The sequence below is a fragment of the Anastrepha ludens genome, chromosome 6, assembly GCF_028408465.1.
Source record: "Anastrepha ludens isolate Willacy chromosome 6, idAnaLude1.1, whole genome shotgun sequence".
NCBI classification, from domain to species: Eukaryota; Metazoa; Arthropoda; class Insecta; order Diptera; family Tephritidae; genus Anastrepha; species Anastrepha ludens.
Window position 1 is genome coordinate 79,043,318 of NC_071502.1, and position 14,481 is coordinate 79,057,798.

General features: G+C 36.3%; 1 protein-coding gene across 1 annotated transcript; it reads left to right on the forward strand.

Annotated features, from left to right (window-relative positions):
• The first annotated feature begins 585 nt into the window (after positions 1–585).
• LOC128867127 (uncharacterized) lies at positions 586–7,539 on the forward strand. Its single transcript, XM_054108227.1, has 2 exons — positions 586–613; positions 6,252–7,539. Exons 1-2 carry the CDS (start codon positions 586–588, stop codon positions 6,767–6,769), a joined length of 546 nt encoding a protein of 181 aa, XP_053964202.1. The 3' UTR covers positions 6,770–7,539.
• The last annotated feature ends 6,942 nt before the right edge of the window (positions 7,540–14,481 follow it).

Sequence of the window (14,481 nt, forward strand, 5' to 3'; positions counted from 1 at the left end):
AACATCCAGCTTTTTTTGGAATCCAATCTTCTGCAAATGGTTCCAAACGGTTTTGTGGTCTACACCTAGTCCCTGACTAATCGAGCGAATGGTCACACGCTGGCCTCATTGGATAATTTCAACGATTTTATCAGTCTCTACGACGATTGGCCCACCAGTACGGGGTGCATCTTCGACATCTACTACACCAGAACGAAATCGATCGAGCCAACGCTGTGCTGTGCGAATCGTTACAGTATCAGGCCTATAAACTTCACAAATGTTTGCCGCCGCCTTCGTTGCATTTTTACCTCTAAGGTGGTAAAAACGTAAAATATGACGAATTTCTTGCTTGGTGGACTCCATCTTTGACGCGCTATAACTTAAGACTGAAACGTACGATCACAACACTGCCAAAGAGACATTTGTAGTACAGATTGTCGTCTTCAAATCTCCGTTTAGTGTGATACGATACAGTTAGTACAACGCAATATATGTTTAAATGTCGCGCTCAATTGACAAAATACGACATTACTTTTTCCCCAACCCAAGATATTGTCATGTACGTTATATGTGTGCCTTTCGAAATGTATGCACTTCAAAGAAATGGCACGCACCGTTTTCGAGATTTCAGGTAATAACTGCACTACTGCACAAAAAACAGGTTTTTTGGGAATATCTCGGAAACCTTTCTTTGAAAAAAAATAAATAAAAGTCATTTTTGGTTTCAGCGACCTCAAATTAGTCTAAAAACCGCTTTTTGGTCGAGGACCATTTTTGAAACTCAAAGTTAAGTTTCTTCCATAAATGTCAACTGGATCCAGCAAGACAATGCAATAAGCAATACTGGCATATGCTAAGAAATAAGGCCGGTTATGCTGGAAAAAAGACACAAACTGTTACCTACCATCATAAAAACAAAAATGGTATGATTCTCAAAAGAACACCCTTTACTAGGGACAGAAAGGGAAGGTTTAAAAAGAAATTAATTATATTTGCTGTTTGAACAGCAAATATGTATGTATGTATGTGCATATGTATTTCTATAATCATTATTATATGAATATGTGGAATAACATACCATCACGCAGCCAACGAAGCAGACCGAATAGATTGTCGGTATTCCAATTAAAGAATAAACACAATAATGAAATGACATTTTTACCGCAAAACCCACAATAGCGTGCAAACCCGATCATGTTCGGCTACATTGTTGATATTGTTTTTAATTTAATTGCTTGACGCACTCATTGTTATTAGGTTTACAATACAAGACAAACCACACACCCATGTAAATGTATAATTTGTTCATAGTATAAGTATATGCATATATTTATATGTATAATACAATTAAAACCTCTACCGTAAAGGCTGCTGTAGCAAACTTCGGCAGCGCATATACCACTTATACTTAACCAATTGGATCGATGCAGAGAAGATTATAGCAGCATTAATTCATGAGAATAGCAGTCCTGTCGGTGTGAGAGTCAACTGTCATTATCTACAATCACTACATATTATAAAACAAAGTCGCTTTTTCTGTCCCTATGTCCCCTTATACGCTTAAATCTTTAAAACTATGCAACGGATTTTGATGCGGTTTTTTTTTAAAGATAGATTGATTGAAGAGAAAGGTTTATATCTATATAATGTGAAGAAATATATAAAGGGGGCGTGGCAATCGGTCAAAATGTGGCAAAAAACATAATTTTTTTGTTTTCACGGCCATAAATCATAAACGAATCAACCAATTAAAATGAAACTTTCTTGAAGTTTAACTTTGAAATATTTACTTTCGTTCTGCATCAAAAAAAAAATTGATTTATTTGTTATTTAACCAAAATTATTTAAACAAAAGCAGCTCTTTTTCCAAAAAAAGCTGTTTGTGTGTGTGTTCGCTGTCAACCGAATGAAGCAATAGGCGTTAAGCGATAATCTCACCACACCTCATTAATGTTGAATTACATCGTATGGTGACGTATGTATGTACATATGTATTTACGAATCGCTCGCATTATTTCATTTCGGACATATGTACATATGTATCTATGTATGTACTGAATTCCATGTAATTATATGTACATACAATTTTACAGCGAAATAAAACGCTATTTTCAGGTTCTATATTAGTAAATCGCACATAATTAAAATACAGTTTTTGAATAATTTTTATTGATTCGGAGCGCGTTTAGTTTGCTATCGATTCCATACAATAACAATTTTTGTCATTTACTTTTTACGACAACTAATAGCTTATTTTCGAAGCGATTTCAACAAATGGGTACAACATTAATCCTTATCCAATTAAATACCTTAAATACATTGTTGTTTTCATATAGATCTATGTATATGGCTCTTTACAGCATATAATTAAAAACAATATTTTTCAAGATATTACAATAGTAATTAGTAATTGAGATCTACCGGAAAAATTGCGTTAGCTGTTGCGTCATCCGACATTGCCGCTACTCTTTTGGAAAGAGGCCGAACCACACACTCTACAATGAAGCACCCGCTGAAAATCGCCACCGATGATGATAACAGCGTCTGTAGTGTTTCTAGACAGAGCAATACAGGAAAATTGATGCGTGACTGCTCATTAATAGTCTGGGACGAAGCTACCATGTCAAACAAGACGTCTGTGGAAGCACTGGATAGGACAATGCGCGATTTGCGCAACAAAAATGCACCTATGGGTGGATGTACAATTCTGTTCTCAGGAGATTTCCGTCAAATCCTACCAGTTGTGACTCGAGGAACACGTGCTGACGAAATAAATGCTTCGCTAAAAAGATCCCACCTTTAGTCGTATGTCAATAAATTAGAGCTTAAAACTAATATGAGGATTTCGTCATCTTCACGTGAGAACAGGCTATTTCCAGAGATGCTGCTAAAAGTTGGCAATGGAGAATTAACACAAAGTGGGGGAAGGATTAACCTAGAAAACCTTTGTGTTTTGATAGACAACATCCAAGAGTTAGTCAACAATGTCTATCCAGACATTGATAACATAAGTTATAAGACAATATCTTGGTTTAAAGAAAGAGCTATTCTGTCACCAACTAACGAACAAGTAGATAAAGTAAATAACTTGATTATTTCAAAGATTGATGCGCCGACGAAAATATACTACTCGGTCGATACTGTTCTCGATTTGGAAGAAGCTGTTCAATTTCCTACAGAATTTCTAAATTCTTTGAAACCGTCTGAACTCCCTCCTCACAAAATGGAGCTGAAAATAGGTTGTCCTGTTATTTTATTAAGAAACCTAAGTCCACCTAAACTTTGCAATGGCACGCGTTTGCTGGTAAAATCACTGAAAACTTTCATAATAGAGTGCACAATACTCACAGGATGTGGTACCGGAGAAGATGTATTGATTCCCCGAATCCCTCTGATACCATCGGATCTACCACTCCAATTTAAACGCTTACAATTTCCGGTAAAGACATCTTTTGCAATGACCATTAATAAATCGCAGGGTCAAACCTTCAACGTTGCAGGCTTAGATTTGAGTGTTGACTGTTTTTCACATGGCCAACTGTATGTCGCTCTTTCAAGAGTAACCTCTAGAGAAAACATGTTTGTATTGTCTAATGACAAGAAGGCTATGAACGTTGTATATAAAGACATTCTGTAATATAGTAATTGTTGTAAAAATAAAATAAATACATATGTAAAAATGCAAAAAGTTAATATGCAAAAATGTAGGGTATGAATTTAGATATCCCAAAGATAGCAGGAAATCTTCATGCTATAAAGAAAGGGGAATTGTTTTACTCTAAATTTAACGCGTGCGGGCCACGGGCAGTAATGAATAAGCCAAAACTACTGGATCGATTTTAATCATTTTTTCAGTGAGTGACATAGGGTATATATTTTATACCCGTGCGAAGCTGGGCGGGTTGCCAGTATAATATAAAAATGAATTGCAAAATGTGTTGGTAAGCGCATAACTCAACTACGCATAGACCAATCTTAAAAATTATTTTTTTAAAATGTTCCTTGAAGTCCAAGGATGGTTTGTACGGCAAGAAAAATTCGAATAATTTCCGGGGAACCCCTAAAACAGACTTTTTCTTTTTCCCATACAAATATTGCGCGTTCGTATGTGTGCGTGTTCGCTTTGGAAGATCTAATGCGTTCACACAAAAGTGATAATATCGTGAACCCGACCAAATTGAAAAGTCAAAAAATGTAAGAGCTATAGATTTGATTGGCCTCGTAATATTATTTCGTTTGTTTCAGTTTCAGAACGAGTTAAGGAATGATTTCATTCACACATAATAAATAAAAATAGTTAAGTAAATTCTAAGAATAATCATGCAGGGCTGAATAAATCCAAACATATTTTAAGAATACCAAAAGATAAACATATGTAGGGAATAACAAAAGACAAACATTATTAATTAATCTAGAAAACCCATGTTTCTCACATTGTCAATTGTATGTTGCCTATTCCAGTGTTGGAAAACCATCAGATTTGTTTGTTTATTCACCAGGTAATCAAACACAAAACGTTGTATATCATAAAGTACTACAATAAAAATAAAATCGATTTTTGTTAATAATTATGATTCACTTGACTTACAATAAAGCGATTACTGAAAATACTTATATACGTTTTATTTCATTATTCTTTATTATATCGGTTATTAACCTTAATAAAAAATAATTAATTATCTCTAAGTTTTGTCTTTATAAATATTTGTCACCTTTAGGTTCCCACTATCCCTTTAGATTATTTTTCAGTCAGGTTTGAACGTTAACTTCCCCTCTTAGTTTAAAGCCCTCTGGCAAACATCCCAATCGGGGTTTTAGTGGGTCCCAAAAGGGTGGCTAAAGTTCGTGGAAGCGAAGACACTTAGGTCACCTGAGCTAACTTTTTTCTTTAATTCTCCTGAACAGAACAGTCACCATGATGATAGGGCGGTGTGTGAGAGTCATCAGAGTAAAAATGTCTTAAGGTCGAAATATAAACTGCCACATTCAAAATCTATTTGACAGAACGAAGTCTGTCGGGTCCGCTAGTTATCAATAACCAACAGCAATGAATTGTATCTTTAATATTAAATTATTGAGAACAGTTGCAATAAAATTAATAAATTTATTATTTGCTAGGTTTTGTTAGGTAGAACAAGTATTTAGAACGAAATAGTATGATCACAACGTCCCTATTGTAATAATGAAAAAAGAAAAATAACCAACTGATAGAGTAATTTTAAAATACTCGTATGTTACAAAGTAGGAATGTTAAACGAGTAGAATACAACTCTTTACACCAAAAAAGTTGTCGCTCACCTCAATATCGCAATCAGAAAACGATATATAGTGGCTCCAAGCGAAACTCGTGCTTCCGCCTAAATATTTGGTTTTACATTAAATAGGGGGGACTAGTATTGCAATAAAAACTAATTGGTTTTATTTAAATAGTATACTGCGTAATGCATTAAACGGCAAAAACAACATTTAAAATGCTTCCTTATTTATCAAAATAAAAACTAATCGTTTATTTTAATTTTTATCGCTTTGGCACTGGTCATTAAGCGATGTATGTAAATCCTGGCCAAATTGTTAAACAACGTACTTAATGTCAATGGACAGATGTATAAAATAAAGGGAAAAAAAAACAAAAACAAAAATTATGTTAATCTGTTAAATTTCTTTTCACACAGTCTTCCCAAATCCGATTTTAGAACAATAAATGTAAATATTTGCTTAACTATGCAAATAACGCGCAATTTGATTTCGTTCTACTATTTCATTATTCAACTTTACGCAGCTAACATCAAGTCTCATTAGATCCGTAAGAATTTCTGTCAAAAATTTACATGTTATTAAATGCCATCTGCCAAAAATAAACGGACAGGAAGAAATCAAATAAAAAGAAGTAAACAAAATCAAAGTGGAAATAAGGAGCGGACGAACGCGGCATTTGTCCCTTGTGCGAAAATTTTAATTTCGATTTTCAATTAAGCACCGTCAATTTCCTCAAAATAAACTTTTGCAAGCTTTTGTCACATCAACAAGGTAGAGCAGGATTGGGGAAGTATGGCATATCCCGCTATGGAAATGCTAAATCGCAATTTGTCGTGAGTTCGCGAACGCTGCGATTGTGGCAGCGGCAGTGCTGACAATTACTTGCACTTTTGCAGCATGCCACCGACCGAACTGAAAGCGCCGCGGAATCCCTTTGCATTTGCTACCCATTTCTGTTTACTTTGTAGACTTCGCCCATGAGGGGTTATATATATTTTTTTTTTTAACACTAGGCTACATTTTATTCAATTCTCATTGCTTTTCGTTCGTTTACTTACAGATACTCCTTTACCCAGAAGAGGGTTGGGCACGTACTGCTTCCTCTAGCTACTGGACTATTACGCCTTGTTGGTGGCAACCGAATCGCTGTCGAATCGAAGAGTTCACGGGCACACAACGACAAACAACCAAAGCGAAAATGATGCCACTCGAACAAAAGGGTTCGCTGCTCATCGCAGGACACTTTCGCAGCAAAAAGACAGCGCCCGGCAATGCGGTGGGTGCTAGAACTTGCCTTGATTGTGCCGACGGTAGTGGCGCAGGTGCGGGCAGTCCCAACGAGAAGGATATTGACGAATTCAAACTGTATCTAACCTCCAATATCTCTATGGAGGACTACAATATGGGCTACTGTTTGACAGGATTCGTGGAGCGCCGCTGCCAGCACACCAACACCTACCAAATGACCCACTTCGCCGTCATCAAACGGCAATGGCCGTCCATTAGCAGCGCAGATGCAAAATCAACGTAATTAAATGAAAACTTTTACATTATTTATTTATTGTACCAATACGTACGAGTAGAAGTGAGTGCGTGCTTGTATGTCTAAGCCAAATAGAAATAGTTGAGATTAAGCTAAGTGTTGGAATAGCTTTAGGATTACATACATAGATATTTCCACAGTACGATTTATGGCAAAGAGTTAGATTTAGGCAAATGCAGTCAACTTTAGGCGCTTAAACGTAAATAACACTCGACAGCTGTCGAACTATTTGCAAAGTTTTTCTATTCTAATATGCGGGATACAGATACTTATATGTATGTATATGTATCAAATTGACATTGGTGCAAATATTAAATTTACCAACGTACATGCCACACATCACAGAGGAATTTTTAGTAAAACCGCTGCCTGACAGATATTATGGGAAATTCCAAGTAACATTTAATGGTGCAAAAAAAATTGTGCACAGCATTTGACAGTGTCATTAACAATGCACAGAGCTAACGAGAATTCGCAGCATGCAAATATTAAATATCAAATAAAATAGTCCATATTTTACAAAAATGAAAATCAAATGAAAAAAATACAAACAGAAAAATCAAAAAGGCAACAAATTCATGTGTCATGGATTGTCCACAGGCTATGAGTTTTCAACAGTGCCTGATTTGATTAGTATTGGAAGTTTCGTAACGTTAAAAATATTAAAAACATTTTCAGCTATTAAATTCATTGAATTGTCCAAGCTACTCACTGAGATTCTTTTTTTATTTCATATCGAAGCACTGAACTGGTTGAAAGCGCATATTTCCTCTTATGTATGAAATGTATTATAGTTTTCCGTTTATCTCTTAAAAACAAACTTCCATTGTTGTTGGTGCAGAAAATACTCTCAGAAAAAAAGAAAAATAAAAACTTTTTATTTGTTCGTTTCACTTAAGTTTACTTGAACTTGAAACTGAGTGCGGATGTCATCAAAATTAGTTGTTGAGTGAGTGACTTTTATTGGGAATTGGGAATTTTGTTGGAATTTCAATAAATACCTAGAAATTCAAGCAACTAAACTTGGCACCTCACACAGTGGTACTTAAGTGGCGAAAAATTATTTTTTAAAATTTCCAATTCAAAAATTCATAATGAGAGAAATGTCTGTCGAATTAAAATCTCTCATTTTTCCCAAAAACTAATTTGTTGTCTTAGAAAAGCTTTTTGACAGGATAACGTCTTATAATTCGATTTAGCTGGTTGCACGCACGAAAAGATGTGTCGTTATCTTGCTCATGCGTCGTTACCTTGCTTGAACTGCAAGCGAGAGCTCGGAACGAACGACAAAGACGCACAATCGGCCTCCGCGTTCGGCAACGTTCGCCATCTGGCTCTCTCCTACTTGATCATATATATGTATGTATATGCGCATATGTAGGTATATAAATTCACATATTTGTATTTGCATATGCCTTCTACCTGTGTGCATGGTAATGAACCATTTCTCTGTTGAGAATAGGACGATGATAGGAAAAGTAGGAAATGAAAAGGGGTGTTTCGAGTGTAATGTGTCTTGAAAAAGGCAAATCAATGATGTTGCCTCTTAGTGTTGTTGACTTATTAACGTCTGATGCACAATCGAAATTGAACATATCTTTCATGGATTTGATAAATGTTTCGTCATTTTTCACGTTTGTGTAAATGCAACTTGACCTATTCCATTGCGATTCCATTTACCTCCTTCTCTATATCCATACAAAATATCTATCAAACAAATAAAATTAAAATTTTGTTTTGAAAATTGCAACCATTCCATCAGTATTTTCTTATGACGTTGTAACTAAACTTCTCTTCTTACGACAAGTAAATGGAAGGCGAGAGTCTATTCTTTGGATTTACGTGAACAAATTCACCGTACGAGTATATCATTGAACGCTGAACAAACCTAAAATTTTCTAACAAAGCTCACGAAAATTGTAATGCAAATTTGTATTAAAGTATATTGCATAGCGGTCGCCCCTCGGTAGGCAATGGCAAGCCCCACAGTGTATTTCTGCCATCAAAACTGCTCCTCATAAAAAACAATTTGCCGTTCGTAGTAGGCTTAAAACTGTAGGTCTCACCATTTGTGGGACAACAACAAGACGCACGCCACAAATAGGAGGAGAAGCTCGAGCAAACACGTAACAGAAGTGTATGCGCCAATTATTTATTTATTTATTTTACATTGCATACTTTAAGGCGTCAACTTTTTTATGGGAAAATGATAATAACAATTTATTAGCAGTTGATTTGCAGCAAAACGAAAAAAATGTACATATACAGAAATGATTTTATAAAAACAGTCATTTAAATTTATAGTTAAATTGTGTTAAACAAAAGTAGAAATAAGTGCTTAAGCGTAGTTATTAAAACAACATATAATTTTCTGTTTATAAGGCGAATTAAGCCTTACTCAGCTTCCTAATTGCGGCCTAATGATGAATTATGCAGCGATTTCCTAGAAGCGAAACATTTTTGCCATTTTTGTATGTATGGATTTTTGCAACCGGTCCGATTGCAGTCTTGATTGCACTAGTTCAAATCTAGTCACTAAAGTATACATACATATGTATATTAGTTCGAGCACCACGATATGTATTAAATATCGTTAGCCCGTATTTCGCACATGCAGCCAGTTCTCCAATAATGTATGCGTGTGTAAGTCTACATGTAGGTGCGTATATATGACAAATAGTTAGGAAAGGTGCGTTAAAATGGGTCTCTGCAATTCATATCCAGTTTAATTTTTTTTTTTAATTCAACGTACACGCACAAATGTACAGGGTAACCAAAATACTGATACAGTTTTAAAATATAAGGAAATTTGAAATTTAAAAAGTCGAGCCAAGAAGCACCGAGAGATTTGGTAACTCCTAAAACACTCAGCCTAAGACGCCCATTGTATTTAAAACTCTGGAAAGTGAAAGGGAGTAACAGAAGGAAAAATATTGTATAGAATAGAGAAATAGAGGTAGTTGGGCCTGTGAGAATTCAAAAGTATAAGTAATTTTAACATTCAGATTCTGGGAAATATACAAGAATGATTGCTGTGGTCCAAATACGTGCTTGTGGAAAATAATTTCGCCCGGGGGCTGTAGGCGAGTTTGTAGTTTACGAGTGAGCAACACTTATCGTTCCCTTCATCGTGCGGTTCGTACCTCCTCTGGCCGTTGGTGTACGAGTCAGCACAAGAATATCAGCTTACCATCGACAATTTTACATAGAAGTCTGGTGAGAATTTACCACAAATGTCTCACATAATTCGTTGACAACCGCACCTGCAAATTTAAGTCCACTTCATTCTCGCTTCGCAATTTGGGCCTTATAATAGCTACAATTGGGTGTAAATCTTTGTTAATAAACAAATTAATCGGTTTTCTGGCGGGGTTTCTAAAGCCGAGGAGCCAAAGCATTCATATAGACTGGCATCATATGTAGATTAAATTTTCTCTACTGGAAACGCCCTGTTTATTGAGATCTGACCTTGCTAGATTTTTTTCTGAATTATTGCTAAGGATTGATATTAAGCAGATTAGACATCAGCAATTCAAAGCGTTAAGAAGAATATCGAGCAATTGTGAGTGAGATGGAGCCCAGAAAGCGTCAAACGGGCTGACAAGATGCGCTAATGGGTATAGCTGGCGGACAGTCACACGTCCAAATGAAGTTATGCTCCATAAAGAGTAGGGATTTTTGTTGCTTCTATTAAAGTCGAAAAATACCAAAAGAAATATTGATTTCTTTATTATATTTCTTTTTTAAAAAGACACCTGCACTTGGGAAATCATTTCTTTAATAAAGGGTATTTCAAAAGTTATGCCAGTAGTGGATAATTCCTAGACCTTACCTATTTTTATTTACACGACAGACAACGCATTAGAATTATTGAAACAACATTTCGCAAACTTCGTGATTTTTTAGTGGAAATAAATGTCCGAATGAGTCGACAATTCAAGGGTTGGCAAAAAATTTCAAAGAGCTGTTTGCATAGAGCATATAAAAAGAACTGGCAGACCAGACTAGAAATTTTTGAAACGCAAAGTCTGTGTGAATAAGCTCACAACGATTCCTGAGCTTAAACACAACATTCGGATCGAGATTGCTGAGCTCAATGCGATAAATGTGAGCGATTCCTTGAAAATTTTAATTCTAGTATGACAGCCTATAGACTTGCTCATGGTGCACATTTAAATGATATAATTTTTCACATATAATTGTTAAGAGCCTCATTTTTAATATAATAAAAATAGTGATACTTGAAAGAATGTAAATGTTTACATGTTTTATTTAAAAACAACCTCTAAACGCATCTTTTGAAAGGCCCTTATATATATGTATGTGCTCATGCTCATATGCGTTCATATATTAAGATTTATATGTGCAGAGGAAGTGACTATTCATTTGAGCCTTTTTGCGCACAGCAATAATCAGATGCCACGTTTGCTTCGCAAGTGAAGTGTGAAATTAAAATTTTTCCAATAACCTTTTCAGTCCTACAAGAGGTTGTAAAGGAGAGAAATGTATAAGAAGCAAATAGTCGTAGTTTGAAAATTCAGAAGTTTACAGGAAATGGTGAGGCAAGTGTTTTTTTTTTTTTAATATTACACCACTTTCACTTGGTGTGATATATTACCTCAAAATCCAATCTAACATAAGGAAAGAAATGTTGTACAACTCCAATCGCTCATTTGCTGCAAGAGTGACATCAACAAATATGGTCTTATAATATGCCATTAAATTCTAAATACAAGGTGAAGTCCAAAATAAACACGACGGAGGGAAAATACATAGGTAGAAACGACAGGAGCTTTGTTCTGATAACTTCGAGTTTATTTATTCAAAATAGTCCTCCCTGGCCTCGACGCACTATTTTGCGCGATCTAAAAGCTTTTCGAAAGAGTGTTTCAGGTCATTGACTGCAATGTCCTTCAGATGTCGGATGGCCGGTTGTAAAATGCAATTTCTAATCAAAAAATCAGTCAAAAGAGTGGATTGATGAGATGGTGCATTATTATGCAATAAGCGCCAGCTTCTTTCTTCGCGGTATTCAGGGCGAATTCTACGAATGATAGAAAATTGCATTGACGGTTTGGCGCGTTGGCATGAACTCCTTGTGGACAACGCCCCTGGAATCGTAAAAACAATTGAGCATCGACTTGATTTTTGACTTCTCCAAACGCAATTTATTGGGTGGGGACACGTCTGGGGCCTTTAATTTGGCACTTTGACGCTTAGTTTCAGGCTCATGTTGGGAACACCACGTTTCATCACCAGTTACAATGTTGTAAAGGAAGTTCTCGTCTTTTCTCGCCTCTCGAATGTTGAATTCTGAGCAATGTTTGGTCCTCAGTTAACTTGTGCAGAATGACGCGTGCATAGACCTTTCGTAAGCCCAAATAATCAGATAAAATACGACAAATCGATGTTTTGGATTTATTCAACTCTGATTCCATGAATTTCAGCGAAGATTTCCGTTCATTTTTGATAAATTTACGAACAATTTCGATGGGTTTTTCGGTGATTACTGATTTTGGGCGGCCCGTGTGTTCATTGTCACTAAACCGATTGTCACCAAACTTTCATGGGAAGTCAGCTAGGGATGTAACTTCCAACGCACTAAATCATTAAAAAGATGGCGCCATCAAAAACATTTTTATGACGCCAGTCTTGTTAATTTTGGACTTGCGCCTTGTATGTGCTACAAATGTGCTCTTAAAATCCTTATAAGCCTTAAGATATGCTTCTAAATTTTATATACAGCGCACTTAATAAATACAGCACAAAGGTTTATTGAGAAATTTTGACAACTTATTAGCTCCTTATATAAGTTAAATAATTCTGTTATAAAAACCATAAAACTCCAACTTTCAAACTTTGTGCAAATTTAAAAAAAAACTTCAACAAATTTCCATCAAAATTTCAGACTTCTTCATTCGAATTTTTAGAAAAATTTCAAGTATGCAGTTTCATAGTCTATTGAATTTTAGCATAGAAAAGTGTAAGTTTAAGGGCCTAAAAATGGCATTAATTTTTGACAATTTTTATTTTCTAGTGTTCGAAACATATATTTCCTTTCTCGCGCAGAATAAATTTTATGTATGTATGCCAAAAAGTCTTGCGGTATTTTTATTGGATTTTCAATTGTTCATAAAATTGGTTATAATAATGCGATTTAAGTCAAATATGTGCCGTTTTGTTCGATGACGAGTTCCCAACGAGATGCCAACTTCATAATGCCCCTCCTATAGAAGCTCGCTTCCCTATTGTCAAAAAACTCGGAGAGCCAATTTTCACAGGACTCTCTTGTGGACAACTTCCGACTACCAAGCTCGTTCGCCATGGACAGAAATAGGTGGATGCAAAAGAACCTCCCATCCGAGCTCCCGGAGCTCTGGCGTTGTCCTGATGGAAGACAATTCGGCCTCTGTTGATCAAAGTTGGCCTCTTCTGCATGAGTGCTGTATTCAAGCGGTCCAGTTGTTGGCAGTACAGGTTCGAATTGAGCGTTTGGCCATAGGGGAGCAGCTCATAGTGGATGATTCCCTGCCAATCCCACCAAACACACAGAAGAACCTTCCTGGCCGTCAATCCAGGCTTGGCCACCGTCTGGGCAGCTTCACCGCTTTTCGACCACGACCGTTTGCGCTTCACGTTGTCGTAAGTGACCCACTTTTCATCGCCAGTCACCATCCGCTTCAAAAACGGGTCGATTTTGTTGCGATTCAGAAGCGATTCGCATGCATCCATACGGGCAAACATGTTTTTTTGCGTCAAGTCGTGTGGCACCCATACATCGCGCTTCATTTTGAATCCTAGCTTCTTCAAATGGTTTATAACGGTTTGATGACTCATGCCCAGCTCTTGGCCGATGCTACGGCTTCTACTATGCCGGTCTCTTTCGATCAATTCAGCGATTTTATCGCAATTTTTGACGACAGGCCTTCCGGACCGTGGCGCAACCTCGATCACCTCTGCACCAGAACGAAAACGTTTAAACCATCGTTGTGCCGTGGAAATGGAAACTGTATCGGGTCCATAAACTGCACAAATTTTATTGGCAGCATGAGAAGGACTTTTGCCTTTATCGTAGTAGTACTGTAAAATATGCCGTATTTTCTCTTTATTTTGCCCCATGTTTGCGACGCTATAACTCACGAACGACTAAAAGCAAACAACAATTAATCAAACACGTGTTAGCACGTGAAAAGAGCTTTCCAAAAAGCTCTAGCGTGAACTGATGCGACGAATACAACTAGAAGACAAGCTTGCGGAAATACCACAAGACTTTTTTGACAACCTTATATATATGCATGTTTATGTGTATGCCGTTAATGTACACTTGGATATTCATTTCACTTTCGAGAAAGCGTCACTAGACTGTTATCACTAAAACAAAATGTTTTATTAGTTCTAAAGGCAAAAACGAAATATTAATTTATTGCAAAATATGCTCTAAAAGTGGAGCCAAAATTTTATATTTTTTGTAAAGCGTGTACACATTTCACCAGTATTAGCATGCTGGAAAATGTGTTGGCTTTTCCTGGCCATAACCTAAAAATAATGTTTGAGAAAAGTACGCAGCCATATGGCAGGCAATGACAAACCATGAAAAAAAAATTTCAATTGGAAATCGGCTTGAAACTGTAGGTCCTTCCATTTGTGGAACAACAGCAAATAAAAGGAGCTACTCGGCAAACACAACCAAAAAGGGTGTA